This window comes from Peromyscus leucopus, chromosome 15 (assembly GCF_004664715.2).
Source record: "Peromyscus leucopus breed LL Stock chromosome 15, UCI_PerLeu_2.1, whole genome shotgun sequence".
Classification (NCBI taxonomy): Eukaryota; Metazoa; Chordata; class Mammalia; order Rodentia; family Cricetidae; genus Peromyscus; species Peromyscus leucopus.
In genome coordinates this window covers 60,573,347-60,601,103 of record NC_051076.1, presented here as the reverse complement: position 1 = coordinate 60,601,103, position 27,757 = coordinate 60,573,347, and the positions used below count along the sequence as shown (strand labels likewise).

The 27,757-nt window shown below is 43.6% G+C and overlaps 2 protein-coding genes across 9 annotated transcripts in view; both read left to right on the top strand.

Annotated features, from left to right (window-relative positions):
- R3hdm1 (R3H domain containing 1) overlaps positions 1-15,178 on the top strand; it is a 135,074-nt gene extending 119,896 nt beyond the window's left edge. For all 8 annotated transcript variants that reach the window (XM_028874950.2, XM_028874947.2, XM_037211466.1 and 5 more), the window contains 6 exons: positions 1,584-1,687; positions 3,069-3,241; positions 6,204-6,348; positions 12,684-12,766; positions 13,147-13,231; positions 13,839-15,178. In XM_028874950.2, the coding sequence (XP_028730783.1) occupies positions 1,584-1,687; positions 3,069-3,241; positions 6,204-6,348; positions 12,684-12,766; positions 13,147-13,231; positions 13,839-14,200 (952 nt within the window). In that variant the 3' untranslated portion in view covers positions 14,201-15,178. The remainder of the gene's footprint in view (positions 1-1,583; positions 1,688-3,068; positions 3,242-6,203; positions 6,349-12,683; positions 12,767-13,146; positions 13,232-13,838) is intronic.
- Positions 15,179-25,238: 10,060 nt separating this feature from the next.
- Positions 25,239-27,757, top strand: part of Ubxn4 (UBX domain protein 4) — a 32,504-nt gene continuing 29,985 nt past the window's right edge. The window contains exon 1 of the mRNA XM_037211047.1: positions 25,239-25,508. Coding sequence (XP_037066942.1) covers positions 25,427-25,508 — 82 coding nt within the window. The 5' untranslated portion in view covers positions 25,239-25,426. The remainder of the gene's footprint in view (positions 25,509-27,757) is intronic.

Below are 27,757 nucleotides of genomic sequence, written 5' to 3'. Positions count from 1 at the left end.
TTTTCTAAGTCATTGGGTAATCGAGTTCAAAGTAATGTTTTTAGTACAATTATATGAGACAGTTCCAAGAAATTATTGTGTTATGAAGTGATCCTTACTGAAAGATGGATTAATGGCTTAATGGAGACTGACCAGGCTGGTATTATAGATTAGGATTGCTGACCAATCATCATCCTGAAAGAATTTATAAAAGGGAAAAATGTGAAGATTTATAGTAAACCCATATTAGTTTGACTCTAAGTGCTATTCAAAAATATCTCAAGAACTTAAGTTTTTGTTTTGTTTTGTTTTATTGGTTTTTTGAGACAGGGTTTCTCTGTGTAGCTTTGCGCCTTACCTGGACCTCACATTGTAGACCAGGCTGGCCTTGAACTCACAGAGATCCACCTGCCTCTGCCTCCCGAGTGCTGGGATTAAAGGCGCTTGCTACCACCGCCCGGCTGGCTAATTTACTTCTATGATTGCCTGTTTTTATGTTAGAATATGTCAAGAGTGTTTTGTTGCCTTTATCTTTACTACATTTTGTTTATTTTTGAGTTGGTGTTTGTTTTTTCGAGACAGGGTTTCTCAGTGTAGCCCTAGCTGTCCTGGATCTCGTTCTATAGACCAGGCTGGCTTCGAACTCAGAGATCCCGTCTCTGCCTCCTGAGTGCTGGGATTAAAGACGTGCGCTACCACTGCCCAATTTACTACATTTTTCAAGAAATAACTTTTTTTTCTGAGTCAGAGTATTGTCAAATTGCTCATTTTTTTACTTTTGAGATTATAATTTAAATGCATTTCTCCTCTCCTTTCCTCCCTCCAAGCCCTCTCATATGCCCCTGCCCCTCTCCTTCATATTCACCTTCTCTTTTATGTAGTTCCATGAGCTCTACTCACACTATGTTTTTTTTATAATTTAGTGACTTCTTTTTTTGTTGTTTTGGGTTTTTTTGGTTTTTTTCCAGACAGGGTTTCACTGTGTAGCCTTGGCTCTTCTGGTTCTCGATCTGTAAACCAGACTGGCCTTGAGCTCACAGAGATCCACCTGCTTCTGCCTCTCTAGTGCTCGGATTGAAGGCGTGCACCCCTATCCAGTGTGACCTCTTTTTTTTTTTTTTTTTTTTTTTTTTAAGATTTATTTATTTATTATGTATCCAGAATGTATGACTGCAGGACAGAAGAGGGCACCAGATCTCATTACAGATGGTTATGAGCCACCATGTGGTTGCTGGGAATTGAACTCAGGACCTTTGGAAGAGCAGTCAGTGCTCTTAACCTCTGAGCCATCTCTCCAGCCCATGACCTCTTTTTTTAAAATCACTATTTGAACACTACAACAGAAATGTTAGAATAATTGTAAAAATTTTAGTGATAGGGTTAGGAGTTTGATTTTCAGTGTCTCAGTTGGTGCTGTGAATGTAAAGTGATTTTTACTGAAGGATCACAGTTCAAAAAAGAGTTAAAATGAGGTTTGACTCCTGCCTGCCAGTTTGAAAAATATATCCATTTAAATAGATTTGGAGGAATGTTTATTTCAGGCTCTCTCTCAGTCATCTGCATTTCATCGTACTGTTTTCTGTGTTTGGTGTTTAATCCTATAGCTCTGCAGTCGGTTACTTACAACATCCAGGGTCAGAACAAGGACAGTTTCCTAGAACCACGTCGCCGTGCAGTTCTCAACAGCTCCAAGGCCACCAATGTGCAGGTATGTGTAGACAGCTGACGCAGAGGTCGTGGTTCATTTGAGGAGAGTTGACTGGTTTTTAGCTCTCAGAGTGCTGGCATACAATACTCTCAGATGTTTCATGTTCTGTGTTGAGTCAGGTTGGTATGTGCAGCTCACACCTTCCCTTTCTAATACTAGGCCCATTCTTCTGCCTTCATTCTCAGTGGGTAAAGGTGCCTGCCACCAAACAAGATGACCTATCTGAATTTGATCTCTAGGACCTACATGAGGGAAGCCAACCCCTGAAAATAGTCCTTTGACCTTTGCATGTGCACTGTTGAGCGAGACAGACACCCCTCCCCTAATAAACACTTTGCTAATTGTGCAGTGCAAATATGTAAACAAGGGTCCCTTCTTATTTTTCTTGCATACATACCACTGCCAAAGCATTTAAAAACATATTTATATTGTGTGTGTATGCACACACAAAGACACATGCATTGAGTCATGGCACATGTAAGGAGATAGGACAACTTGACCTCTGGAAGAGCAGCCAGTGCTCTTAACTGCTGAGCCATCTCTCCAGCCCACTAGCTAGCTCTTATAACTTAACTCAACCCATTTCTATTAATCTGTATATTACCACATGGCCATGGTGTTACTCCTTGGGCAGTGGGCTGGTGTCTCTGCCTTTTTTCTTACTGTCTCTTTAGGATTTTCCCACCTGGCTCCATCCTGCCCTGCCATAGGCCACTGCAGCTTTATTATCCAGTGGGAGCTACACATATTCACAGCATACAAAAAACATCCCACAGCAGTTTGTTTTGTTTTGTTTGTTTGTTTGTTTGTTTGTTTGTTTGAGACAAGGTCTCTTAGTATAGTACTGGCTGTCCTGGAACTCTTTGAGATTATGCTGGTCTCAAACTCACATAGATGTGCCTGCCTCTTTATTTTTGGTAACATACTCACAAAATTTGTCTGTATTTGGAAAACATGTATTTTAAAAGTTAGGAACATTTAAGTATACATTTTGTGCTTTTCTTTATGAGGTCCTTCCAGATATTTAGCTCTGACGAATCCCCCACTGCTGTTTTAGAAGTTCTTTGTTTGCTTGTTTTCTTGAAAGTTTAGATTTTCGCTTATTTGAAATAGGTTCTCACTACATAAACCAGGCTAACCTAGGCATGATTCTCCTGCCTCGGGGTCCTGAGTGCTGGGATTCCAGGCTTTGTTTTAATGCCTTTTTAAACACACACCACTTATATGTAGCGCAGCTACACTGAGAGCTTAAATCTAGCTTGTATACATAGTTATAAAACCTAATTCAGAAATGTGAAGTTAATGTTGTTTTCCTAGTGTTCTAAAATAACCGTTAGCTGCTGAAATGCAGTTCCAGTGTACTCATTACCCTGATTTCCAGCTGTGCCACAGCAGCCACCTGGTGGAGGAATGGTGATGATGCAGCTCAGCCTCCCAAACAATCCACAGTCTCGGGCACATTCACCCCCACAGTGGAGACAAAACAAGTATTACTGTGACCACCAGAGAGGGCAGAAGTGCATGGAATTTAGCAGCATAGACAATATTGTCCAGGTAAGAGCTTGTGTTTGTTATCTGATTGTGTTTGTTTTTGAGTCAGAGTCTCACTGTGTAGTCTGTCCTGTGACCTAGAAATCACATTGTTCTACTTGTCTCTGCCTCCCTGAGATTAAAACTATAAGCCACTACATGTGGTTTGGTTTATTATTTAGAAACAACCTTTCATCACGTATGATGATAACACTGTATTTGAAGTCTTTCTATGATTAATAGGGGCATTTGAACAGCCCTTCCATCCAGACGTTTATATCAATATTCAAATATTATTTTCCAACTTTTAAAATGAGATCTATAGCCTAGGCTCGCCTCAAACTCTTGATTCTTATACCTCACTTTTACTTTCCAACTTATTCATATTCCAAATAAGTTTGACCTAAAAATGTATCAGAAGAGAGCTGGGCATGCTAGTTCATGTCTTTAAATTTGCAGCATTCAGAAAGCTGAAGTAGACTTGCAAGTTTGACAGAGAAAAAGAATCAAAAACCAGGTGTCTTCATTACGTTTCTATTTCTATAAAGAAACACCATGACTAAGGCAATATATATATATATATATATATATTATATATATTATTTTATTTATTTTATTTTTTTTTTTCTTTTTCTTTTTGTTTTTTTGAGTCAGGGTTTCTCTGTGTAGCTTTGCGCCTTTCCTGGAACTTGCTTTGTAGACCAGGCTGGCCTCGAACTCACAGACATCCACCTGGCTCTGCCTCCCAAGTGCTGGGATTAAAGGTGTGTGCCACCACCGTCCAGCTCACATTAGGACTTTTTAAAAGCTAAAACAGGAGAAAAAAAGATTTCAAGTATATTTGATAAAATCATAGCTGAACACACAGACAGTTCATATATAGATTTGCTAACAGACTATAAATAGCCAATGACCATTAAACAATTAAACTGTGTTTATTTGATTTGGGGTGTGTGTGTGTGTGTGTGTGTGTGTGTGTGTGTGTGTGTGTGTGTGTGTGTGTGTGTTGCTGAGGCGTAGGTCCAGAGCCTCATGAATGTTGAACAAGTAATCTAGCACTGAGCTTCACTCTGATCTCAAAATACTTCATATTTCAAATTGGGCAAGTTCAGTGAGACATAATTTAAAATGTTAGCAAACACCTAGCTACAAGCTCTCTTAGTGTTTCTGGGTTGTAGTATAAATTCATACAACTCTTTTTGGAATGCCAATTGGTGACGTTTTCCCATTTTTTTTTTTTTTTTTTTTTTTTTTTTTTTTTTTTTTTTTTCGAGACAGGTTTCTTTGTAGCTTTGTTTCTGGAGTATTGGTACCAGTTCGAACTACAGATCGCTGCTCTGTGAGTGCTGGATTAGGTGCCAACGCCTGCGTTTCCCATTTTCTAAAACACAAAGTACAAAGTCTAGTTCACAAATCCACTTTTGGAATTTTGTCTAGTAAAGGATGGTACAGCAAGCCAGGCACAGTGGTGATAAATGCTTGTAATTTCAGTTCTTAGGATGCTGAAGCAGAATAATTATGAGTTCAAGGCCAACCTGGGCTTGAGCCCCTATCTAAGGGAGAAAAAAAAAGTCTTCAAAATAATCTTTAGAAATGAGTCTTCAAAGATGTCGGAGTTCTGAAAGAGAAGTTGTATCAGATCAAATGAACTGGATCACCACAGGAGCTCTATCTAGCTCAGGACAGTTTGGGTTCTAGTCTGAATTCCAGAAATATAGGAGACGTTACTGTCTCTCTGTTATTAGAAAGGACGTTATTGGGACATCTGTCAAAATTTGAAAGAACTCTTTGGTTTGGATCACAGTATTATGCTATTGATGTCTTAGTGATGGTCCTGTGGTTTTATACGAAAATGTTGAGGACTAGAGAGATGGTTGATTAGTTAAGAGCACTGGCTGCTCTTTCAGAGGACCTGGTTTCGATTCCCAGCCACCCACATGGCAGCTCCCAGCTGTCCGTGAATCCAGGAGATCTGATGCTCTCTTGAGGCTAGCACATAGTGCTATAAGTATATGCGGGCAAACTACCTGCATACATAAAATAATAAAGCATGAAGTGTCATTATTTTCAGAGAATACACATTAATTTCTCCTAAAGGAGTATCATGAGCTGCTCACTCAAATTATTTTCAGAAAAAAAAAGTGCATATGTTGTATGCCACATCATCATTTCAGTCAGTAGTGTACAACATTGGTCAGGAGTGTCATGGTCAGCTATGGATGTGGCTAACTGGTAGTAGAGTCCTAGCATGTTTGAGGTCCTAGGTTCAATCCAGTATTGCCTTCCAAAGAAAATAGATTATTGTGGAGCTCAAAAATTCCTGTCACCTAGCATTGTTTCAGTGATCTTGTAAGTGCACTTTAATGCTTATATAATGATGGTATAACGGCATATTTATCAGAAGGCCCTCACATCACAAAGTCAGATAATTGTTAGAGAAGAAGCAAATGAATAGAAAGAAGATACAACCTGAGTAAGGCATTGTATACCCTGTAACCCAGCACACAGGAGGCAGAGTTGGGAAGATCACCAATGAGTTTGAGGCTAGCCAGGGCCATACTTACTGTAAGACTGCCAAAAAGAAAAGAAAACATTAGCACCATTTAGGAAACTTAGAAATCCTTTGCATGTATTATATTGTGACTATTTTCCAAGTATGAAATTATTTTGAAATGAAATTTTGTAAACATTTAATTTAGAGAAGAATGAGATATAGGTATATATTTTTCTTGCAAAATCAACATCATTGCCAAGTTACAAAACAGGTTTCAACAATAGTCTGTTCTCATTTTGTAATAATGTTGTATGAATGCATATGCATAGGAATAATCTGTTGCTGGTGTTTGAAGGTAAAGATTATTCATAATGATTTAACTTTTGAAGCAGGTATCAGTTTATAATTCAATGAATAAAAAATTTTGTCCAGAAGGAAATTGTGCAACAGCCTGCCCAGTGTGACCTAATTTCCCCTCTGCTGTGATTCCAGCACAGCCCTCAATTGAGCAGCCCCATCATCTCCCCAGTGCAGTCACCCGCACCAGCTCAGCTATCCACCCTAAAGACCATCCGTCCGTCGGGACCACCGCTCTCCATCATGTCCCAGTTCGCTAGACCTTTTGTTCCTGGGCAGGGTAAGTGTTCATGAAACTAGTCACAGCTTCAGAGAGCTGGTAACCATCCTGATGACACCTGCCACTCTTCTCTGTGTAACTGCATACATTTATTTATTTTGTGTGAGTATGTGCATACATGTGAAAATCAGAAGACAGCTTGCAGGAGTTGCTTCTCTCCTTCTACCGTGTTCCAGGGATCAAACTCATGTTATCAGCCTTGGTGCTAATGCTTAATTAGAAACGTAGTAGTTCCTCCATGGTAACAGTACACAATGTTTCATGTTTTTAGTTTGTTTATTAAGAAATTGATTGAGTAAGCATTATACAAAGTTTAATGTGCCCCTGTTCTATGAATAAAGAAAGTTCTTTTAAAAAAAAAAAAAAACTTTAATCCAGGTAGTGGTGCACACCTTTAATCCCAGCACTGGGGAGGCAGAGCCAGGTGAATGAATCTCTGTGAGTTCGAGGCCAGCCTGGTCTACAGAGCCAGATCCAGGACAAGCACCAAAACTACACAGAGAAACTTTGTCTCAAATAAAATAAAATAAGTGAACTAAGCAGGCCACATGTAAATCTTATTCATTGTTTTAAACAAAAATCCAGGAATATAAGGATCCTAATTATATGAAATTTGCCTGCTGATGAGTTAATCTAATCTGTACGTTAGAAATCAGAATGTGGTGGAAATGAGATGTAGAAGTAATTGGTAAGGAAATAATAGGGTAGCTCTTGGGAGAATGCAAATATCCTTTGCTGTTTTGTAGTCATGGTTACTACACTACTGTTAGAATTTATGGAACACCACACTTCAGATATCTGTTTGTTTATTGTATGCTAATTCTACCTCACTATAGAAAGAATTATATAGTATACACACAATAAAAATGAGCACACTTGTATAATAGAACAAAGACTAAAAATATGCACACCAGACTATCAGAAGTGATAGAATTACCAGGGTGACTTGTATTTTTCTCCCTTCTTAAACTTTTTTTAAAATTTATCCATTATAACCGGGCGGTGGTGGCGCACGCCTTTAATCCCAGCGCTTGGGAGGCAGAGGCAGGCGGATCTCTGAGTTTGAGGCCAGCCTGGTCTCCAAAGCCAGTTCCAGGAAAGGTGCAAAGCTACACAGAGAAACCCTGTCTGGAAAAATAAAAAAACAAAAACAAAAATTTATCCATTATTCATATTTAATTTCATGAATATGGGTGTTTTGCCTGCATGTATGTCTGTACTGCCTGTGTGCCTGGTGTTTGTGGAAGCCATAAGAGAGTGTCAGATCCTCTGGGACAACATGGCTGTGAGTCACTGTATGGATGGTAGGAATTGAACCTAGGTCCTCTGAAAGAGCACTTCTATTGAGTGATTTCTCCAACACTATTTTCTCCTCTGTAATTCTAGTTACTAAAATTTTTATACTTAAATTACTTTATTTCTTGCTTTTGTTTTTACTTATTGTTATTACTATATATGTATACCATGGGATGGGGGAAGAGCACACATGGTCTACAAGTGTGAAAATCATAGGGTAGCTTTGTGAAATGAGTTCTCTTCCACCTTTGTGTGGGTCCTGGGAATCCAACGCAGATCATATTTGCACAGCAAGCACTTCTGCTACTGAGCCACCAGAGACCCAAAACAAGTGCTTGTTAGAAAAGTGAGTTGAGGGCTGGAGAGATGGCCCTGCTGAAGCAGTGGGGGCGCACACCTTTATTCCCAGTACACTGGAGGCAGAGGCAGGTGGATCTCTGTGAGTTCTAGGACAGCCAGGGTTACCCAGAGAAACCCCAAGAGAGCAGGGAGAGAGAAGGGGAGGGGGAGAGAGGGAGACCCCCTTAAGCACACATATATGCTTGGCCACCATGGAGTGGAACTTTTGATAGGATTTGAAGGATTAGGAGGTGTGGCCTTCTTAGAGGAAGTTTGTCCCTGAGGATGGGCTTTGAGATTTCAAAATTCCATGCTATTCCCAGTTCGCTCTCTCTCTCTCTCTCTCTCTCTCTCTCTCTCTCTCTCTCCCTCCCTCCCCCCCCTCCCTCCCCCTCCCTCCCCCCCCCCCCCCCCCCCCCCCCTCCCTCTCCCTCTCCCCCCCCCCCCTCTCTTTCTCTCTCTCTCTCTCTCTCTCTCTCTTCCCCCCTCTCCCTCCCTCTCCCTCTCTCTCTCTCTCTCTCTCTTTCTCTCTCTCTCTCTGTCTCCTCCCCTCCCTCCCTTCTCCCTCCCTCCTTCTCCCTCCCTACAGATGAGGATGTAGCTCTCTGCTACAGCACCATGTGTGCCACCATGCTCCCCACCATGATAATAGACTAAGCCTCTGAAACTAAGCCATCCCCAGTTAAATGTTTGCCTTTGTAAGAACTGCCTTGGTCATGGTGTCTCTTCATGACAATAGAACAGTGACTACTACATGGCTCCACTGGCTGCTCTTCCAGAAGATCCCAGTTCCATTCCCAGCACTCAAATGGCAGTTTTCAATTGTCTGTGACTCTAGTTCCAGAGAATCTCATGTTCTCTTTTGGCCTTCATGGCATTGCACGCATGTTGTGCACTGACGTATATTCGGACAAAACACCATACACATAAAAAAAAAAGTTTTTGGTGCTTTGTTTGTTTGTTTGTTTGTAGTGCATATTGTTCTTATAAATAATCTGAGTTCAGTTCCCCAAACCCCCATCAGGCAATTAACAACGACTTGCAAGTCAGATGCCAAGAAATCCAGCACATCTGAGCTCCTCAGTTATTTGCACTTGTGTGTCCGTATGTGTTGTTGGATCTTAGATGGTCTTTTTTGGTTTTTTGAGACAGGGTTTCTCTGTGTAGCTTTGCGCCTTTCCTGGAACTCGCTCTGTAGACCAGGCTGGCCACGAACTCACAGAGATCCACCTGCCTCTGCCTCCCGAGTATTGGTATTAAAGGTGTGTGCCACCAACGCCCAGCTGATGGTTGTTTAATAAAAACCCAGAGCCAGATATCAGGGGGAAAGCTGAAAGATCAGAGAAGCAGAGCAACCAGCCACTAGTTCTTACCTCTACAAAATCCTCAGCCTAAAGAGAAAGACTTTCTGTTTCCTCACACCTTATATACCTTTCTCTGCCCAGACATCATTTCCTGGGATTAAAGATGTGTATGCTTCCCAGTACTGGGATTAAAGGCATGTGCCACAGCTGCCTGGTTCTGTTTCCAGTGTGGCCTTGAACTCACAGAGATCTGGATGGATCTCTGCCTCCCAAATGATAAGATTAAGGGTGTGTGCTCCCACTGCCTGACCTCTTTGTCTAATTAAGTATATATTATATATAATATATCTAATATATTACTACACATAAGCACATGCAGATATACATGCACACTCATGATTTTGTACATATTATTGAAATAAAAAATTACTAAATTGAAATGGTGATGAGCACCTAGTCCAGCCTTTTATAAAGAATCATCTCTGATTATTGCCAACTCAATCTTAACATATTGGAAATAAATTCTGTCATATACAACCAAATCGATGGGCGTGCGCCACCATTGCCTATCAGGTGTCAGAATTTTTAAGCAACTTTCTATGAATTCTAAGCTTTTGAACATTATTGATTTGTATTCATTTCACCATTGTGACATACTCAACTCTAACTTGTGTGTGTCTTCACACTTTACATTGTGCCTGGGTTGTGTCTGCTCTGCAGACAGAACTTAGAGGAGGATGTGATAGGTATGTCCTGCCAGGGAGCTGCTCAAGTGCCCCCATCCAGTTCATCAGAACGGTTTCCCAACTAGTCATGGATGCAAATCCCAGCATTTGGGAGGTATAGCAAGAGGTCGTCTATGAGAGCAAGGCCAGCCTGGTCCACATGGTAAGTCTAAGCTAGCCATGCTGCACTGTCAGACCCAGTCTCAGGTTGTTTTTTGGTTTTGTCTTTAAATATCTGGGGTTACAGAAATGAGTCAAGAGTTAAGAGCACTGTCTCTGTCTCTGTCTCTCTCTCTCTCTCTTTCTTTCTTTTTCTTTTTTTTTTTTTTCCATTTATAAAGACCAGACATTTATTTTCACAGTTATGGAGGTTAGAGAGTCCAAGGTCAAGATAACAGCAGGGTTGATGTCCAGTGATACCTGCTGTTAAGAGCACTTTCTGCTCTTGCAGAGGACCAGGGTTTGGTTTCCAGCACTCACATGGCTCGCCAACTTCATTACCTTCAGTCCGAAAGGATTCCCCTTTCTTCTGGCCTCTGCAGACACCAGGCACACACATAAATACAAATTGATAATAAAAGTAATCATCTTTCAGAAAGGAAGAAAGGATCCCTGTTGGCAGGCAGGAAGTCTGTGCCCCACTTCTCTGTGTCAGGATGCTGTTGAAGGAATGAGCCTAAGGTGCCTTGCACACGCGTCCTTGGCACTTGGTGATGGCTGAACTGCTGGACTCCTGTTAAAAGGAGAGTACGGATGAAAGCAGCACTGCTTCCGCCCTTACTATGACAGCAGTCCCGTCTGAGTGGAAGAGAACCAAAGCAGACCTGTGTCAACGCAGACCTACGTCCTGACGACCACACCCCTTTGGGTTTAGTTGGCGAGCCAGGGATGCTGAAAAGCCAAGTCATTCACTCTCTCTAAGCAAGTACTTACTAAAATCACCCAAATCAGCCAGCTCACAACTGCCTGTCATTCTGCTTCCGAGGGAGTCCAACACCTCTGGCCTCCTGGGACACCTGCTTTTCTATATACATACCTATATAAGGACACACACATGGGCATACTTAGAGTTAGTTTTTAAAAATACTAAGTGAGGGGTTGGGGATTTAGCTCAGTGGTAGAGCTCTTGCTAGGCAAGTGCAAGGTCCTGGGTTTGGTCCTTAGCTGGAGGGGTGGGGTGGGGGCAAAATAACAAAAAAGACTAAAAAAAAATACTAAGTGAAAGGCTGGCAAAATGGCCCTGCATATAAGGACACTTGACTTGGCTGCCAAGCCTGACAACCTGAGTTTGATTCCCCAGGACCCACCTGGTGGAAGGAAAGAACGGACTCCTGCAGGTTGTCCTCTGACCTCCACACTTGTGTCATGAAAAGTTTATTGTAGATGTAACCAACCGTCTTATTAAATAAGAAACACAGAAACAATGTAAAAGAGAAAGCCAAGAGGTCAGAACTCAGAGCTAAAATCTCACCCTTCCTCCTGCTGTCCCAGCTTCCCAAAAAGAGCTATATCCTGTCTGTTCCGTTTTTTTTATAGTGTTTTGTTCTGCCTTCTCATTGGTTGTAAACCCAAACACATGACTGCCTCGTCACTGTCTGAATGTACAGCCCCCTAGGTCTTAAAGGCATATGTCTCCAATGCTGGCTGTATCCCTGAACACACAGAGATCTATGGGATTAAAGGCGTGTGCCACCACCGCCACACTCTGTCTATGGCTCTAATAGCTCTGACCCCCGGGCAACTTTATTTATTAACATGCAATCAAAATCACATTTCAGTACAATTAGAATACCACCACAGTTTATGCCCACACAGTAAATAATAAATATAACTGGAAGGACTTTGTTTTTAAGTAAAGGATGGGGCTAGAGAGATGCCGTCTCAGTTAAGAGTGAGTCCTGCTCTTATTGAAGACCTGAGTTTGGCTCCCAGCATCCATATTGGGCAGCACATCACCAATGTAACTCCAGCTCTAGAGGATATGGTACCCTCTTCCAACTTCCTTGGGCACCTGCACTCATATACACAGAACTAAAAATAAGTTGGCCATTTCTGGTGTATACTTTTAATCCCAATTCTTGGGAGGCAAAGGCTGTTGGATTTCTTTGTTCTTGAGACCAGCATGGGCTACATAGGTAATAAAACCCTCAAAACTTTTTTTTTTTTTAAGTAAATGCATAGTTTCAAGGCATACAATGTAATTTCTCTATCCCTTCTCCTATTCTCCTGTCCTCACCACTCAGCCCTCTTTTGTAACCCTGCCCACAGTTAGCTCTTCTCCTTTCAGAAGCTTACTCTGGCTCTTTGAAGAAGTTAAGGAACTTTTTCATTTTACAAAAAGTACATCTGGCTCAGTAAGATGTCTCTACAGTTAAAAGAACTTGCTTCCAGTTCTAATGACCCTAAGTTCAATCCCTAGGACCTACATAGGAGAAGGAGAAAACTAACTTCCACAGGTTGTCCTCTGGCCTCCACACGCCCTCATAATTTATTTAGTATTGGCACATATACAAACATACAAATAAAATTTTAAAAATACACCCATATGTATACTTGTTTCCCTCCAAACATGTTTTCTATGTTTATCTTCTTTCTGAACAGTTAGCAAACTCTGGTAAGTACATTACAGCCAAAAAGAGGGAACCATGAAAAGTGTTTTAATGACTTTCAGGAGATGCCAGGTATCCACTGCTTGGCCAACCCCTGCAGTACAACCCTCCTACTCTTCTGCATGGACACATTCCACACCAACAGGTATGATGGGCATTTCCTACTCCACAGACTTTGTTGCTAGACACCCTAACTGTTTCTGAGAACGTCAGAGGTGCTGAGGCCAGCTGTTAGCACTAAGTTCTGTGAATGCCTCAGCCAGCTGCTGAGACTTGTTAGCACTGGCCCAGTGTAGGACAGAGCAAGGGACAAGGTGGCAGCTGCTCAGCTCAGTGGTGCTTCGCTACTGACAGCAGAAGATGGGGGTAGCCACAGGTAGAGCACCCCTGTTTATGAAAGACAGCCTCCTGGAGAGGTCCTAGTGAGCTGAGAGGGAGAGGCCCAAGGCTACGAACCCAAAGTTTGTTTAGGTGCTGTGTTTTCAAATGTGACAACTTTGTTTGCAACTCTTCCTGGTTTCCTAGGGTCAGTCTGGCAGCAGGCATGGAAACCGAGGACGCAGACAAGCTAAGAAAGCTGCATCCACTGACCTCGGAGCCGGCGAAGCAGGTGTGTCCATAGGTAGTGGTCTGAATACTCATTCCACCACACCATAAAAAAAATGGGCTCCATTCTTCCAGAGTTCTTTTCAAAAGTTCCTAGAAATTACTCCATCTCCACCTTCAGTTTCTTAGATATGATATGAGCGTATACGTAGTAAGGCCTTGGCAGGTAGCTTTAGGAGCAAGAAAGAGGGCCACAGGGAAAAGATGTGTCTAGAGGAACAGGGAGAGAAAGGGCTCATTCTCACCATCGGAAAACAGTCAATGGGAAGTTGTCTTTCTGTGGTAAAGTGCTTTTGCCTTTATACTTCAGTATTGCTGAGCAGTCATGGGTGGGGAGGGCAGGTGCTGTTCTCTTTATCTCTCATTGTGAGTGGGAAGCTCAGAAAAGGTTTGCCCGATGAACCTGGTCTAGAGAATGCCACTGTTTAGTGCTACACCTTATCTGTCAAGACTGAGATCAGTACCTTGGCACTTAATGCTGAGGTGGAATGATTTTCAAGAGAAAAGGAGATTTTGTGAGTTTTCATAATGTCATAATGGGGGGGCAACATTCTTCATCCAGCTTCCCTGGTGGTAGGTATGCATTAACTCTCTCACTTTTTCCATGCTAGTTGTTGGCAAGGTCTTAGAAATCACGGAACTACCAGATGGAATAACTCGAATGGAAGCCGAGAAGCTTTTTGGGGAACTCTTTAAAATTGGCGCCAAGATCCGATGGCTTCGGGACCCTCAGTCTCAGCCCCAGCTCCGTCGTCATCCTCTGTGCTGTGGCAGTGGGGATAGCACTGTCAACCCCGAGCGCTCTAAACCCAGTGACCTGGCCTCTACCTACACTGTCCTAGCCACGTTCCCCTCCATCTCAGCTGCACAGAGTGCACTGAAGAAGCAGATCCACTCAGTGAACAAGTTCAAGCTGAGAATGAGCAAGAAGCACTACGACTTCCACATCTTGGAAAGGGCAAGTTCTCAGTAAACCAGCCACCTTTGGACCCTCTAGAATCCCCTGTCCTCTCCCATCTGATTGGCTTGATATGTGGAGTGGATGTTAATATATAGACTCCTGGGATGTGCGGCCACATGTTACAGCTTTTGGAAGAAAAGCCAGGGACCCAGTAAAGGGAGGGGGAGATATCATTTCACCCCAGTGACTATAGGAACCCACACAGGAATGATACAGAGATAGCAGCTTTCTCTAAGGAAATGCTGTTCAGATGCCTCGTAACTTTTATAGTTATTTTGTTTTATATTTCTGAATTCTTGTATCAGATCCAAAGCTCTATTGTACAGCAAATACAGCAAATTATTCTTCAAAGTGATTATAACCAGTTGCAACCTGTATTTCTTTTTGCAGCCAGCACAGTGTGAACCAACTCAGACTTTGGGAGAAAAAGAATGCAGGAGTGGAATAACCAAGTCAAAACCATGTCAAAACTATCCTTTGGGGGGTGCTGAGGGTGCTAAGGAGACCCACAACTAGACATTACTCCTCCACTGAATTGCTAAACACAGAAAAGTTTTCCAGGAAATCCAGAACTCCCCAACAGAGTCCTTCCTTCTTCATTTAGGTAGTATGGCCATTAAGTGTAAGGTAATTATGTTCTCAATGCCTCTTAATCAAACCACTTAGGTTACAGAGAAATAGGAATCATCCTAGGCAGGAAAATTATTCCACTTTTTTTTAAGTGTCCTTCCAATAACTAAATGCCACTCATCTGCATCCTCCTCTGTGGATATTTTATCTCCTGAGGAAATGCACTTGAAGAGTGCTGACAATTTCTTAAGTGGTTTCATTTTGTTTTCATTGTTTGCAGCGGATTACTGGACATCCAAGATTCATTGCACTTATGAACAAGGAACCTTATTTTCAGTTTCTGTGTAATTTTGCAAGGCTGTACAATGTGCTGATGCAAGCCTTTTTCAGTTCAAGAGAATAAATGTTTACAAATGTAGACCCACTTTGTCTTTTTTCAATTAGAAGCCTCTTTAGGGGCTGGGAAGGTGGTTCATCAGGTGAAAGCACTTGTTGCGTATCAGTCTCTAGAAACATAAAGGCAGGAGGAGAGAACCCACCAAAAGCAGCATGAGAAACAACTAGTATCACAGTTGACAACAGCAGAGGACCTGCACTCCCATTCAGGCTAAGGAAGTTACTTTTCCTGAGGTCACCAGTGAGGGCCTTGTGACCTGTGAACAGTGGAAAGAGACCTCAAAATAAAAACCCACCCTCCTTGTGTGCTTGGTGTGAGTCAAGGCAGCACATCCACACTACTGCACAAAGCAGCTAAGTTATTCTCCACATCAGCAGCAGGAAAATGTCAGCGTAAGACTTGAGCAGAGGCCAGCAGGTGGTCTTTGTGAAGGTGGTCTGATCCTTGCATGCCAGCAGTCTTCATGCTCCAATGCCCGGCTTCTCGAAGCTGACTCCATGTCTGCGATTCTCGAGGCTTTGAGAGCTGATGATGAAAGAAAACCTCAAGCTTCCACTCATGTTTGAACCCATCAGCCTTCATAGCGTCAAACTCTGCAGCTGCATTGCCCCCTTGGGCCTCATCAGCTCATGCAGCAGAGCGCATTGTTGCTGACTTACTTCTAACTCATTCATTCGCAATTGATTTTTTTTTTCCTGGCATAGAAATATTGGAAAGGCATAAAGGAAAGACAGGAGGAAAGCCTGAGTCAGAAACACAAAAGTGGTCAAGGTAGTTCTTTGGGAAAGAGGAAAGGAAGCATTGAAATAGATAAAATATTAGGAAAGTGAAGTTCTCTTGTTGCTTAAGAAATTTACTTGTTTAACACAAACCTTAAACCATGTGTGGTAGTGCATGTCTATAATCACAGCACTTGGAAGTTGAGGCAAGAGTGCCTTTTCCAGTTTATGTGATAGAAGGAGAGAACTGACTCCTGCAAGTTGCCCTCTGACCTCTGACACACTGTCACACACACAAATAAGTCCTCCAGGTTAAGGATGTAGCTCTCTTGGCACAATGCTTGTCTAGCATTCAGAAAGCCCTAAGTTTGATCCCCAGCACCTCATAAACCAGGTGTGCTGTTACACACATGAAATCTCGGCACTAGAGAGGTGGAAACAAAAGAGTCAAAAGGTCATCTTTGGCAAGTTTGAAGACAGCCTGGGCTGCATGAGACCTGGGACCATCAACCTGAAATTTTTGCTGGTCTGACTTGGATCAAGTCTACTGTGATGAGGGAGGGGTTTCATATGCTTTCTGAAGACAGGGATAAAGATGTCACCAAGAAAGCCTCCTTAGACTGGGAGTGACCATCCTCAAAAAGACTGGAATACAGGGGTCACATGACGAAAGGATGAACACTGGACAGGTAGAAACCTCCAACCTGTGTTTACACATTTCACTTGAGCCTCAAAATAATTGAAGCCAGGCATAGTGGCCCAAGACTGTAATTCCAGCACTCAGGAGACAGGCATGATAATGGTTGAAAGTTCTCTACCAGCCTGGTCTACACAGTACGATTGTCTCAAATAACAATAATGCTGGTATTCCTGGATCAGAAGGATAGCCCATCGAGTAAAGGCACCTACCACCATGCCTGACTATTGGCTAGTCACACCTCAAAAACTTCACACCTCAGAAACTACACTGTAGAAGGAGAGCAAACTCCTACAAGTCATCTGGCCTCCATGTGAATACCACAGTAGGCCTGCAACCCATATTACACATATACATGTATACACATGAAGAAGTAAGTGTAAAAAATAACACATTAATGTGTCACTAAGTGATAGTCCAGTGAAGCTTGAAGAAATTAAATGTAAAATGTGGTCTGGATAGTGCACACCTATGATTCCAGCACTCAGGAGGTGAAGACACAAAGATCCAGAATTAAGGTTATCCTCTGCTATACGGTTCATCATGAGACTGTCTTGAAAAAACAAGGATTAGACATAAAATTAGCCACATGTTATGGTTAGGACAATAGAGGCTGGTTTATCATATACTATGTAACATGCTTGGATTTGATCATATACAGTAGTCTCTGGTTTCACTTATGGCTTTAGTCGCCTGTATTCTAAAAATATAGGGAAATTTTCATTAAAAAGCAATTTGTGTCTTTTAAGTTAGCATCATTCTGAATACATGGTTTGTGATGAAACCTCATTACCATCCTGTTCTGTCATTCCCAGTAATTGTACCTTTTTGTGTAGGGTGCCCACACCAGTATGCTACCCACCTGTAAGTCATCCAGTTATCTCAAATAAGAGCACTGCTGTGAAAGTACTTCAGAGCTAGTGTTCAAGTTGCTCTTTTATCACCTAATGTTTCCCCCCCTGTGGGAAGCCTATAATATTTTAGGGTCAGATTTTTTTTTTTTAATGCCGAATGCCGTTTATTGAAGGAGGGAGGAGGTCTTAAATACAGGCTTACAGCACAAAGAGGGAACCCCAGAGGGCAGAAGTTTGCTACCGATGTTTTACAGTCTTGCATTTAAGCTGTTAACGCCCATTATGCAGGATACACAGACAAGGAACTTCCCTTAAGCATTCAGGAGGGTGGAACCCGGCAGGGAATTAGCATAGGGAGGATATCAAGGTCAGCAAGCTGGGCAACAGTTACCCAAAATGGGTGCCAAGGCCCTACAGGTCCCCCTTTTACTAAAAAATGAGCTTCTGACTTAGGTTGCATGGGACCGTCAGCAGGTCACCTTACCCATCATGGAGATGCCTGCACAGGCCACACAGTCGCTCTGTCTTAGGTTGGTGAGTGCCCCCCAGGAATTACCCATTTCTGAATACTTCATTATCATACAGGCTCAATCGTGTGTGAGCTGCAGAGTTAACTGCTGCCAAAGATCTCAAAGTGGGTGTTGGGGATTTAGCTCAGTGGTAGAGCGCTTGCCTAACAAGCACAAGGCCCTGGGTTTGATCCTCAGCTCCAAAAAAAATTTTTAAAAAAGATCTCAAAGTGGTGTTGGGCTTGTAATCTGTGTGTTCGACACAGAAAAGACCAACAGAAGTCCTAACCCACCCATAGCCAGTAGGCTAAAGGCAACTGAGCCATTCTCTTCCTTAATGAGCCTTACTGCAAATTGGAGTCCTTGTAAGATGGTATCCCAAAAGCGAGTGGAACTTGAGTTTATAAATGTATATAACTATTGAATTAAATGTATCATGCCCAATAGAATGAAAGATTAACTAATTGTGGTAGCTACTTTTGCTGCCAGGGTCTCCACTGTGCTAGCTGTAGTAACCAATTATGAAATGGCAATCCCAGAAACAGTAGCAGCGGTGGCCGCCACTGCTATAACAGCAACAATGGCAGCAGCAATGTCAAATTCTCTTCTGGAGCGTGTGGATACAACTCCAGGAACACGAACCGCCAAGACCCATTTTTCTTGATCCCAGCACAACTTAAGCTGGCAGCTCTGCAAAAGAACAACTAAGAACCATAAAAAAAAACAGGCAGCTCACAAGGAGCAGAACTAATGGTTTCATAATGGATACATTCAGGCTCATGAATTTTAAGATATCTTCAAAGGGGCTAAATGAATTTCAGGAGGCCAACAAATGTTGCACAGAGCCACTCCTGAAGAGTTGGTACTACACCAGCTTGAAGAGGATTGTGAAAATGAAAAGGCTTAGCTGGCATGCTACTGTTAACAAATGGAGGTCAGTGACCTTCAGGGTTATCCTTAATCTCCAAGGTGGGTGACACGTTCTCAAACATACTTGAAAAAGCAGTTACCATACATTACCTTCTGGAGAATCCAACTGCATGGCTACAGTTCCTAGGCTTACGTTAATGTTTGCCAAAGCTGGCCATATTGGGCTCTCAACCCCCATTGGCATCAGAAGGGGAGAGTATTTGGCCCTGCAATTCAAGAGTAGTGATCCTAGGGACCACCAGAGATGTAGTTCACTTGGTAGAGAGCAAGTTTGCCCAGTGTGCGTGAAACTCTGGGCTCCATCCACAGCACTGCATAAGTGAGCTATAATAGCACATACCTGTAATCCCAGCACTTCAGAGATGAAGGCATGAGGATCAGAATTTCAGGGTCATCCTCACTGCAGCCAGAGTACCTGTGATATATCTGTACATCTCTAGCATAGAACTTTTCAAAAATTACGTATATTTGAGGTGAGGGGACCTGTGCAGTTGAGAGAACAGCTCGGGTCTCTTCTACCACACAGGTTGTCTGGCTCAGAGGCAGGCTTCTTTACCCAATGAGCTATCTTGCTGGCCCCAGAACCAAAATTCTAAGTCTTAGTAGACACTATCACCTTAGAAAACTGGAGTAAGGTTCTCATCTTTACAATCCAACATCATTGCCTGTACAGTAGGTTTTGAGTAATCAGTCTACAAATGCAGTGAAAATCAAATGTAGATTCATGATATAAAAGTTTTCAAAACTGCAGATCATTGAGCTGGAGTGGTCAGCTTGTCATCTTACCCACCCCTAGTGCTGTGGGGAAAGGCAAAGCACATGTTCACTTTTTGGCTTGTCTGGACAATGGCACCAGTCACTCTCCACACGCAAATAGGCCGAACTTTTCTACAACACAAATCTTGCCATGTCTGGTAACTCCATCATCACAAATCATAGGGGGGGGGGGTTTAGAGAGATTGCTGAGCAATGCTACTCTGTCAAAAGGACTGGAATTCAATTCCCTGTACCTACATCAGACAGCTCACAAAGACCTGTATCTACAGCTCCAAGAGTTGTGTTTTGGGTTTGCTTGTTGTTTTTTAATATCAATATTGGGGGTGGGGATTTAGCTCAGTGGTAGAGCACTTGCCTAGCAAGCACAAGGCCCTGGGTTTGATCCTCAGCTCCAAGGGGAAAAAAATTTTAAAAAGATCAATTTTATTTTTCTGTGTATGTGGGTACCCACAGAGGTCAGAAGATGTTGGATTCCCTGGCTAGGAGAGATACCAGGAGGTGGTGAGCTGCCTAATGTAAGTGCTAGAAACCAAAATCAGGCCTTCTGCAAGAAAGCATTCCTAATCACTGAGCAATCCCCCTCTTTGAGATAGTCTCTGTGTAGCCCTGGTTGGGCTGGAACTATGTAGACCAGACTAGTTTGGAATTCCTAGAGATCCACCTCTTGAGTGTTCGGATTAAAGACTATGCCACCACATCCTGTGCTCCAAGGGAATCTGAAGCTCTCTTCTGGACTTGTGGGTATGTACACATACATTCAAAAAAAAAAAAAAGCACAGACATTTAAAAAGATTTTTTAAAAAACAAATCCTCCTAGGTTTTGCCAGCTGGGGTCCTTGCTCCCCTCCTGACCTTCTGTTGCTATTTTTGATATTGTTTCATGCAGCCCAGGCTGGCCTTGAACTCATGTAACCAAGGAAAACTGAACTCCCAATCTGCCTGCCTCTACTTCCCAAGGGCAGGTATTACAGATGTGCACCACCACACTGGGTTTTTTGCTATCCTGGTCAGGTGGTAACTTGTTCTCTTCCTGCTAAGGCTCTGGTCAAACTGAACTATGACATGTTCTATCTCCAGGGTTCTATACAATGGTAGCTACTTCAAACTGGAATTCTTCTAGTCTGTGGCAAAGATTTTTTTTTTTTCTACACCAAACTGAGATGTAGTGTGGTCTTTAAACCCTGGCACATGGCCAGACTGTTATTCCAATCTCATGCAGCTAGGTGGGCCTCTTCCAAGTGTCTCTGGGCCATTGCTAACAGTGGAGGTGGAAACTAGTAATTATTAGTACCACTAGAGGGCCTCACACAGTGCAGAAAGGCTTGCAGACTGACTCTACATTGCTCACAAGCTCTTAGGACCATCTGGAGAAGTTGCAAATTGCCGATAGACATCTAATAGACATTTAAAGAACACTACAAAAGTGAGGAAGTCTTGAATTTTTTTTTAGAAGCATAAATATTTATTTGTAACGGAGTTTGTGTACAGTGTTGAAAATCTACAACTTGTTAAATTCACATTTGCACTTCCCCTTTTTAAACAGACATTTACAATCATTTTATACAGATAAAGATATGTAAATACAACATCGAGTTCAGTGGTCCTTCAGCATTTTCCACTTTTTTTTTTTGGAACATACAAAACAGGTTATAATTCCAAAGTCCTGAATTCTTAAATGACTGTATGGAGCAGAACCCCTTGCATCCACACCCCCTTTCGCTATTCTGTTGCATTCATCTGTCAAGTAAGAAAAATACAACTTGGGTAGGTTGGGAAATGGTGGGTGGGTAAAGTGTTTTTGCTGTATAAGCATAGTGACCTGAATTTGATCCCCAGAACCCATTTAAAAAAAAAAAAAAAAAAAAAAAAGGAAGGCAAGTGGAGCAGTGGCGGCGCAGCACACCTTTAATCCCAGCACTCAGGAGGCAGAGGCAGGCGGATTTTTGTAAGTTTCGAGGCCAGCCTGGTCTACAGATCAAGTTCTAGGACAGGCTCCAAAGTTACACAGAAAAACCCTATTGGGGGGGGGGATGGGAACACACAAAGCAAGTCGGGGTGGGTGGTGGGTGGCGGCGGCGGCGGCGGCGGCGGCGGCGGCGGCGGCGGCGGCGGCGGCGGCGGCGGCGGCACACACCTTTAATCCGAGCACTCAGGAAGCAGAGGCAGGTGGATCTCTGTGAGTTCAAGGCCAGCTTGGTCTACAGAGCAAGATCCAGGACAGTCAGAGCTATCTGGAGGGTAGCAAACAAACCAGAAAACCTGATGATTGGTAATGCCAATTCTGGGGAGCCTGAAACGGGCAGATGTTATGCCCAGATCTTGGGGACCCCAAAAAGATCACCATGGAGACTGAATCCCGCATGTAAAAGCAAAGAGCCTTTATTATGTTCAAGCTCTGAGACTTGGTCTCTCTGACCGACAGAGTGGTGAGAGCAGAGAGCCCTGAGCTCAGGTGGTTTGGGGTCTTTATCATAGCAGAGGTTGGGGTGAGGGGATTTCCAGGGTTCAGGACCCTGATTGGTTGACAACTGTCTAGGTGTATCTGTAAAACAAAAATAGGTGTGTGCTAGACTCTGGGACATCTGGCCACCTTATCTAATGGTTGCAATGTTTGGGATGTCAGGTATTTCCTCATCCCTGGGTGGATCCCTGGGTGGTATTAGCTTAAGGCTTTTCCTGGATCTGGGTGTTGCCTGCCAGTAAGCCTGTCATGGCAGCTGTGTGGTCAAGCTGTTTTGGGTCCCCTCCACAGCAGATACCTGGGCCTTGCTGGTTAGCCAGCTTGGTCTGCTTGGCAAGCTTCAGGCCCATAAGAGACCCTATCCCCAACAAATAAGGTGAATGGTTCTTGGGGAATGACAGCTGAAATACTGTTGGCTTCCACACACATGCTCACACAAGTGCACACAAACAAAATGACTTGAGTGGGCATTCAGAGCACAAAAATTTGAGCATTGTTTCTGCATTTACCTTCTGCCTGAAACATTTAACCTTCTCACCTAGCATTCTCCAGTTAAGTTAACAAAAAAGAAAGATTTTTCTTAATTACGTGTATGTGTGTGTGTGTGTGTGTGTGTGTGTGTGTGTGTGTTATGTGCACATGTATGCAGGTGTCCACAGAAGCCAAAGGAAGTTGTGAGATCCCCTGCAGCTGGAGTTCCAGGCTATTGTGAGCCCTCTACTGTGGGTACTTGGAACTGAACTCAAGTCCTCTGCCAGAGTAATGTGTGCCTCTGCACACTGAGCCTCCCTCCACCGAGCCCCTTTCTTCATATTGAAATACTACTCCCTCCAAGTAGCCAGCTTCTCCAGTGGTGCATTTCAGTCTCACATGAGGCTATTTCTGGTAAACTATAATTAATGACTTGATGTAAATTAATAATATCCTGTAGTTCCTCTTCTCAGCATTTGTTACAGCAGCAATTGCGAGAGTAATTGGCCAATTCATTGCTTAATGTTTTGTTACCCATCAGAATGTGATCCTTGAGACAGACCATCTACTGCTTTTAATAATACCTCCTCCACACCACTAATGCATTTCTTAAAAAAAAAAAAAAAAAAAAAAAAAAAAGATTTATTTATTCTGCAGGCCAGAAGAGGGTGCCAGGTCTCATTACAGATGTTTTTGAGGACCTCTGGAAGAACAGCTAGTGCTCTTAACCACAGAGCCATCTCTCCAGCCACACTAATTTTTATTTTATGTGCATTGGTGTTTTGCCTGCATGTATACCAGACCTTAGAATTACAAACAGCTGTGAGCTGCCACATGGGTGCTGGGAACTGAACCCAGGTCCTCTGTTGGCGCTGTCAGTGCTCTTAACCACTGGCCATCTCTCCAGCTCCCCACCAATGCATTTCTCAACAAGTATTTGTCCAGTGATTAAACTGAGAAACGATCTAGCAAAACAAAAGCTTTGAATTCTGAAAAGTACATGCATAGTTTTCTTAAACGTGATTTGGGCAGGCATCCAGAACCCTACCTAACACCTGTAAAGCACTTAATTACCAAGTACTTGCTAAGCACTTACAAGGTTTTCTGTGTAATCACATAGCCTAAAGGGCAGGTTCCCTCAGGGCTCCAATTGTCCAGTGAGGCAACTCAACTGTCAGAGAGGTTAGGAAATTTGTACAGGGTTATGTTGATTACAAATGGAGGTATTCATGACCTGGGCTTTGTTTACAGACTTTATGGGCTTAACCCCTTGTTATTGCCCCACATCTTGCCACTAATACTGTTCTGTGTTATTCACTTGTATCTGCCTTCGAAGCAGAAGAGGAATGTCACGGTAGTTTACATTTAAAAAAAAAAAAAAACTTGATGTTTGAATGCAGCTAGGACAAATGCAAATGTTTTTATCTTCCATTTTTGTTTCATATGCACAGTTACCAAGTTATTTTCTTTTCTTCTTTTATGGTTTTTCAAGACAGGGTTTCTCTGTGTAGCTTTGGAGCCTGTCCTGGATGTCGCTCTGTAGACCAGCCTGGCCTTGAACTCACAGAAACCTGCCTGCCTGGCTTCCCTTGTACTGGGATTAAAGGTGTGTGCCACCACCGCCTGGTTCAAGTTATTTTCTTACTGGCCTATGGGCAAGTTGATTTTACTCCATATAGACAATTTTCTTTACACCTTTCTCACTCAAGGGAAAAGAAGCCAGTCGATGGTGGCTAGCCTGGTCTACAGAGTGAGTTTCAGGACAGGCACCAAAACAACACAGAGAAACCCTGTCTCGAAAAACCAAGTAATAATAATAATAGCAACAACAATAAATAATAAATTAAATAAATAAATAATGAATAAATAAATAAGTTGTTTCAATAGCATAGTGGCTAGAGGTTTTAGAACATGATCCTGTTAATCAATGCCCATTATATCCCCGAAGGCCAGTATTCTGCAAGTACCTCCCCTCAGGTAAGGGGGGTTATGGCCTTTATCCAGTCTTTTTCTTCTTTCCTTTGTTTGGTTTTTGATTCGGGATTTCTTCCCATATCCTGGCTGTCCTGGAACTCACCATGTAGACCAGGCTGGCCTCCAGCTCTCAGAGATTCACCCACCTCTGCCTCTGAGTGGCGGGACCAAAGGCATGCGCCACCACGCCCCTCTGAATCCTGTGTTTTTCACAGGGTCAAACTAAATAGAAGCCAAAGGCTTCCGGTGAACCCCTGTAAAGCTTCTTTTTATTTCTTTGTGGAACAGATTGCCTCCACACGTCAGAGCGTGATAGCAGCTCGCTATCTAGCATTTATCCTTACAACGTCGTGGCGCTCCCTACTGCCCCCTTTTGTCGTGCCTGGGAACCACCGTTCATAGTTCTACAACAAGGAAATAAACAAGCCTCCAAAGACTACAATTCCCAGAGAGCCTCGCTGCAGGCGACGCCAACGCGCCGTAGCGCCGTAGCGGTTAGTCATCCTTCCCGAGGCCTCCTTTCACTTCCTGGACTCGGAACCCGAGGCTTCGCGGGCGCGCGCCTAGACGGGCTTACCTAACCCATAAGGCCCCGGGGCGCGCGGCCCCGAAGACGCGCGCGGTCACGTGACACGGGGGGGTGCAGGGGGCGTGTTTTTCTGCCTCGCGCGCTCCCGTGCGCGTCCCCGGGGCGGGGGGGGGCCGCTTTCGGGCGTAGGAGCCGGTGAGGAGCCGGATCCTCAGACGAAGCGGCGGACGGGCCGGTGGTGTCCCCGGGGCCGCGAGGCCGGAAGCCGAGGAGGGCGGGGCCGGCCGTGGGGCCGCGGCGACGCCACACCGAGCGAGCGAGCGAGCGAGCGCCGGGGCCTGCGGGGAGCGATGCTGTGGTTCCAAGGCGCCATCCCGGCGGCCATCGCGTCTGCCAAGAGGAGCGGCGCCGTCTTCGTGGTGTTCGTGGCAGGTGAGTGGGCAGCGGGCCCGGGAGGCACCGAGAGAGCGCTTCTGGGTTGTTCTGGGTGCTCGTTAGCGTCGGGCCCTCCGGGTGGGAGGACCCGCGGGGCGGCTGGGCTCGGGCAGCCTCACCCGGTCGCCAGGTCGGCTCGGGTCCGCTCGGCTCCGATCGGGACCGGGGGGGGGGTGGTGTATGTTGCTTGGTTCCGGGCTTGCTCCGCTTCTTCGGGCGGCGGGCTGGGGCTCCTCTGGCTCTGTTTGGGCCGCCGGCGTGACCCCCACCCCGCTTCTGTGTGGGAAGCGCAGTTCAGGCCCTGTCCGCAGACACCGATCCCAGCGAGGAGACGAGCCCTGCAGGCCCTGGCAGTCGGGTTGTCGCAGGCAGACCCCCGAGACTCCCCCCACCCTGCTGCCCCCTCGGTCCTGTGGGGTCCCCTGCCCAGGGAGCTTGGACGTCCTTTTAAGTCTTGGTGTTCAGGTGGGATTGGGACGGGCCACTAGGCAGACAGTTGGATCTCGTTAGTTGTGAGCTGTCAAGAAAGCTGTGTCATCGGTAAGCCACAAAGAAACCACCTGATGTCCACAGTAGCTGCCTTAGAATGTTTCTGAAACATAAACTTAAGCTTCCCAGAGGCGTAATCTTTTATAATAGCGCCAGGAGGGGAATCTAAGATGCAATCACTGCTTTATTACAAGTTTATATATATTAATTACACACTTTTAACAATTTTAAAAGTACATATTCAATCGTGATTCTTACCCCCTTCCAACATCAAGTCTAGTTTTCCAGACATATGCTAACTCATTTACCCAATGTCTCTAGATTATTTTGTTCCATAATCTGTTTTATTGCTGAAGTCTTGTATATTTGCAGTCAACCAGCTGCTTCTTGTAGTTTTCTACGTTCTTCTTAATACGGACCAGTTTGTGTGACAACTGTTAATTTGAAGTGGTTTTTTTGTTTGTTTGTTTGTTTGTTTTTTTGTTTTTTAATGTTCACTGGTGTTTTGCCTGCATGCATGTCTGTGGGACTGTGTCAAAAGTCCTGCAACTGGAGTTTCAGACATTTTGAGCTGCCATGTGGGTGCTGGGAATTGAACCGGGCCCTCTGGAAGAGCAGCCTGTGGTGCTTGCTCTTAACTGCTGAGGCATCTCTCCAGCTCCTGAAGTGTATTTCTTCACCTACTTTTGTTTAGTAACATTTTACTCGTAGTTAACCCACATCTCTTAGTCGTTCTATAACTTTGTCCATTTCTGTGAAGAAAAATGACTGAAATATGCATTTGATTCAGCCTTAAAATGTAAATGTCTGATTGTTTTGTTATGCTGAATTTTTAGCTTGATACTTGCTGTTAATTAGAGCATAAATCCTTTAAAGTCTATTGGAGTGGTATTATACTTTAAATATGTAAGTCTTGTAAACCAGTAAGGACAATAGCACATAAGAATGAAAGAATATGACACTATAGTATGAGGTCAATAGGTTTATGAGATTTTAATATGATTGTAGGCCATTACATGGGTTTGGGAATTGAACCCAGGTTCTTTGGAAGAGTGACTAGTGCTTCTAATCACTAAGCTATCTCTCCAGCCCTAGTTTTTCAAGACAGGGTATCTCTGTGTAGTTTTTGGTGCCTGTCCTGGATCTCACTCTAGACCAGGCTGGCCTCGAACTCACAGAGATCCGCCAGCCTTTGCCTCCCGAGTGCTGGGATTAAAGGCATGCACCACCACTGCCCGGCGGCATCCATGTTTTTTTTTTTTTTAACAATATGCGATTGATGATAGTTAAACATTCCCAAAAAGTACTAAGGTAGCAGTTAACTTGAAAGAAAAAACTTCCCTTCATGGGTAAGTCCAAACCTGGGGCTTCATTCATGCCAAGTAATTGCTCTGCCAATGAACTACATCCCTAGTCTAAATTGCTAGATTTGATTAATAAATATTGGGAAGCTGTAGAAATACTTGAAGTCTTACACTCTTACACTTTTATAGCGCTTTTTTGCATATATCCATACTCCTCAGTTAACTTTAATGGGATTTGCTGGTAGTAGATATATTTAGAATATCAGCAGCTATTGAATGTTTGCAGAAATACTGTTAAGAATGGACAGACAGTAGAGTCTGTCCCTTAACCTCTTCCAAAACACAGTTAGTTTTTCTAGAGTTTTAGCTAGGTCGTCCCAACACAAAGTAGGATGAATGTTGCTCTAAGAATGTATAGACACTGGGATCATAGAGCAGCAACACTCTGGTAGC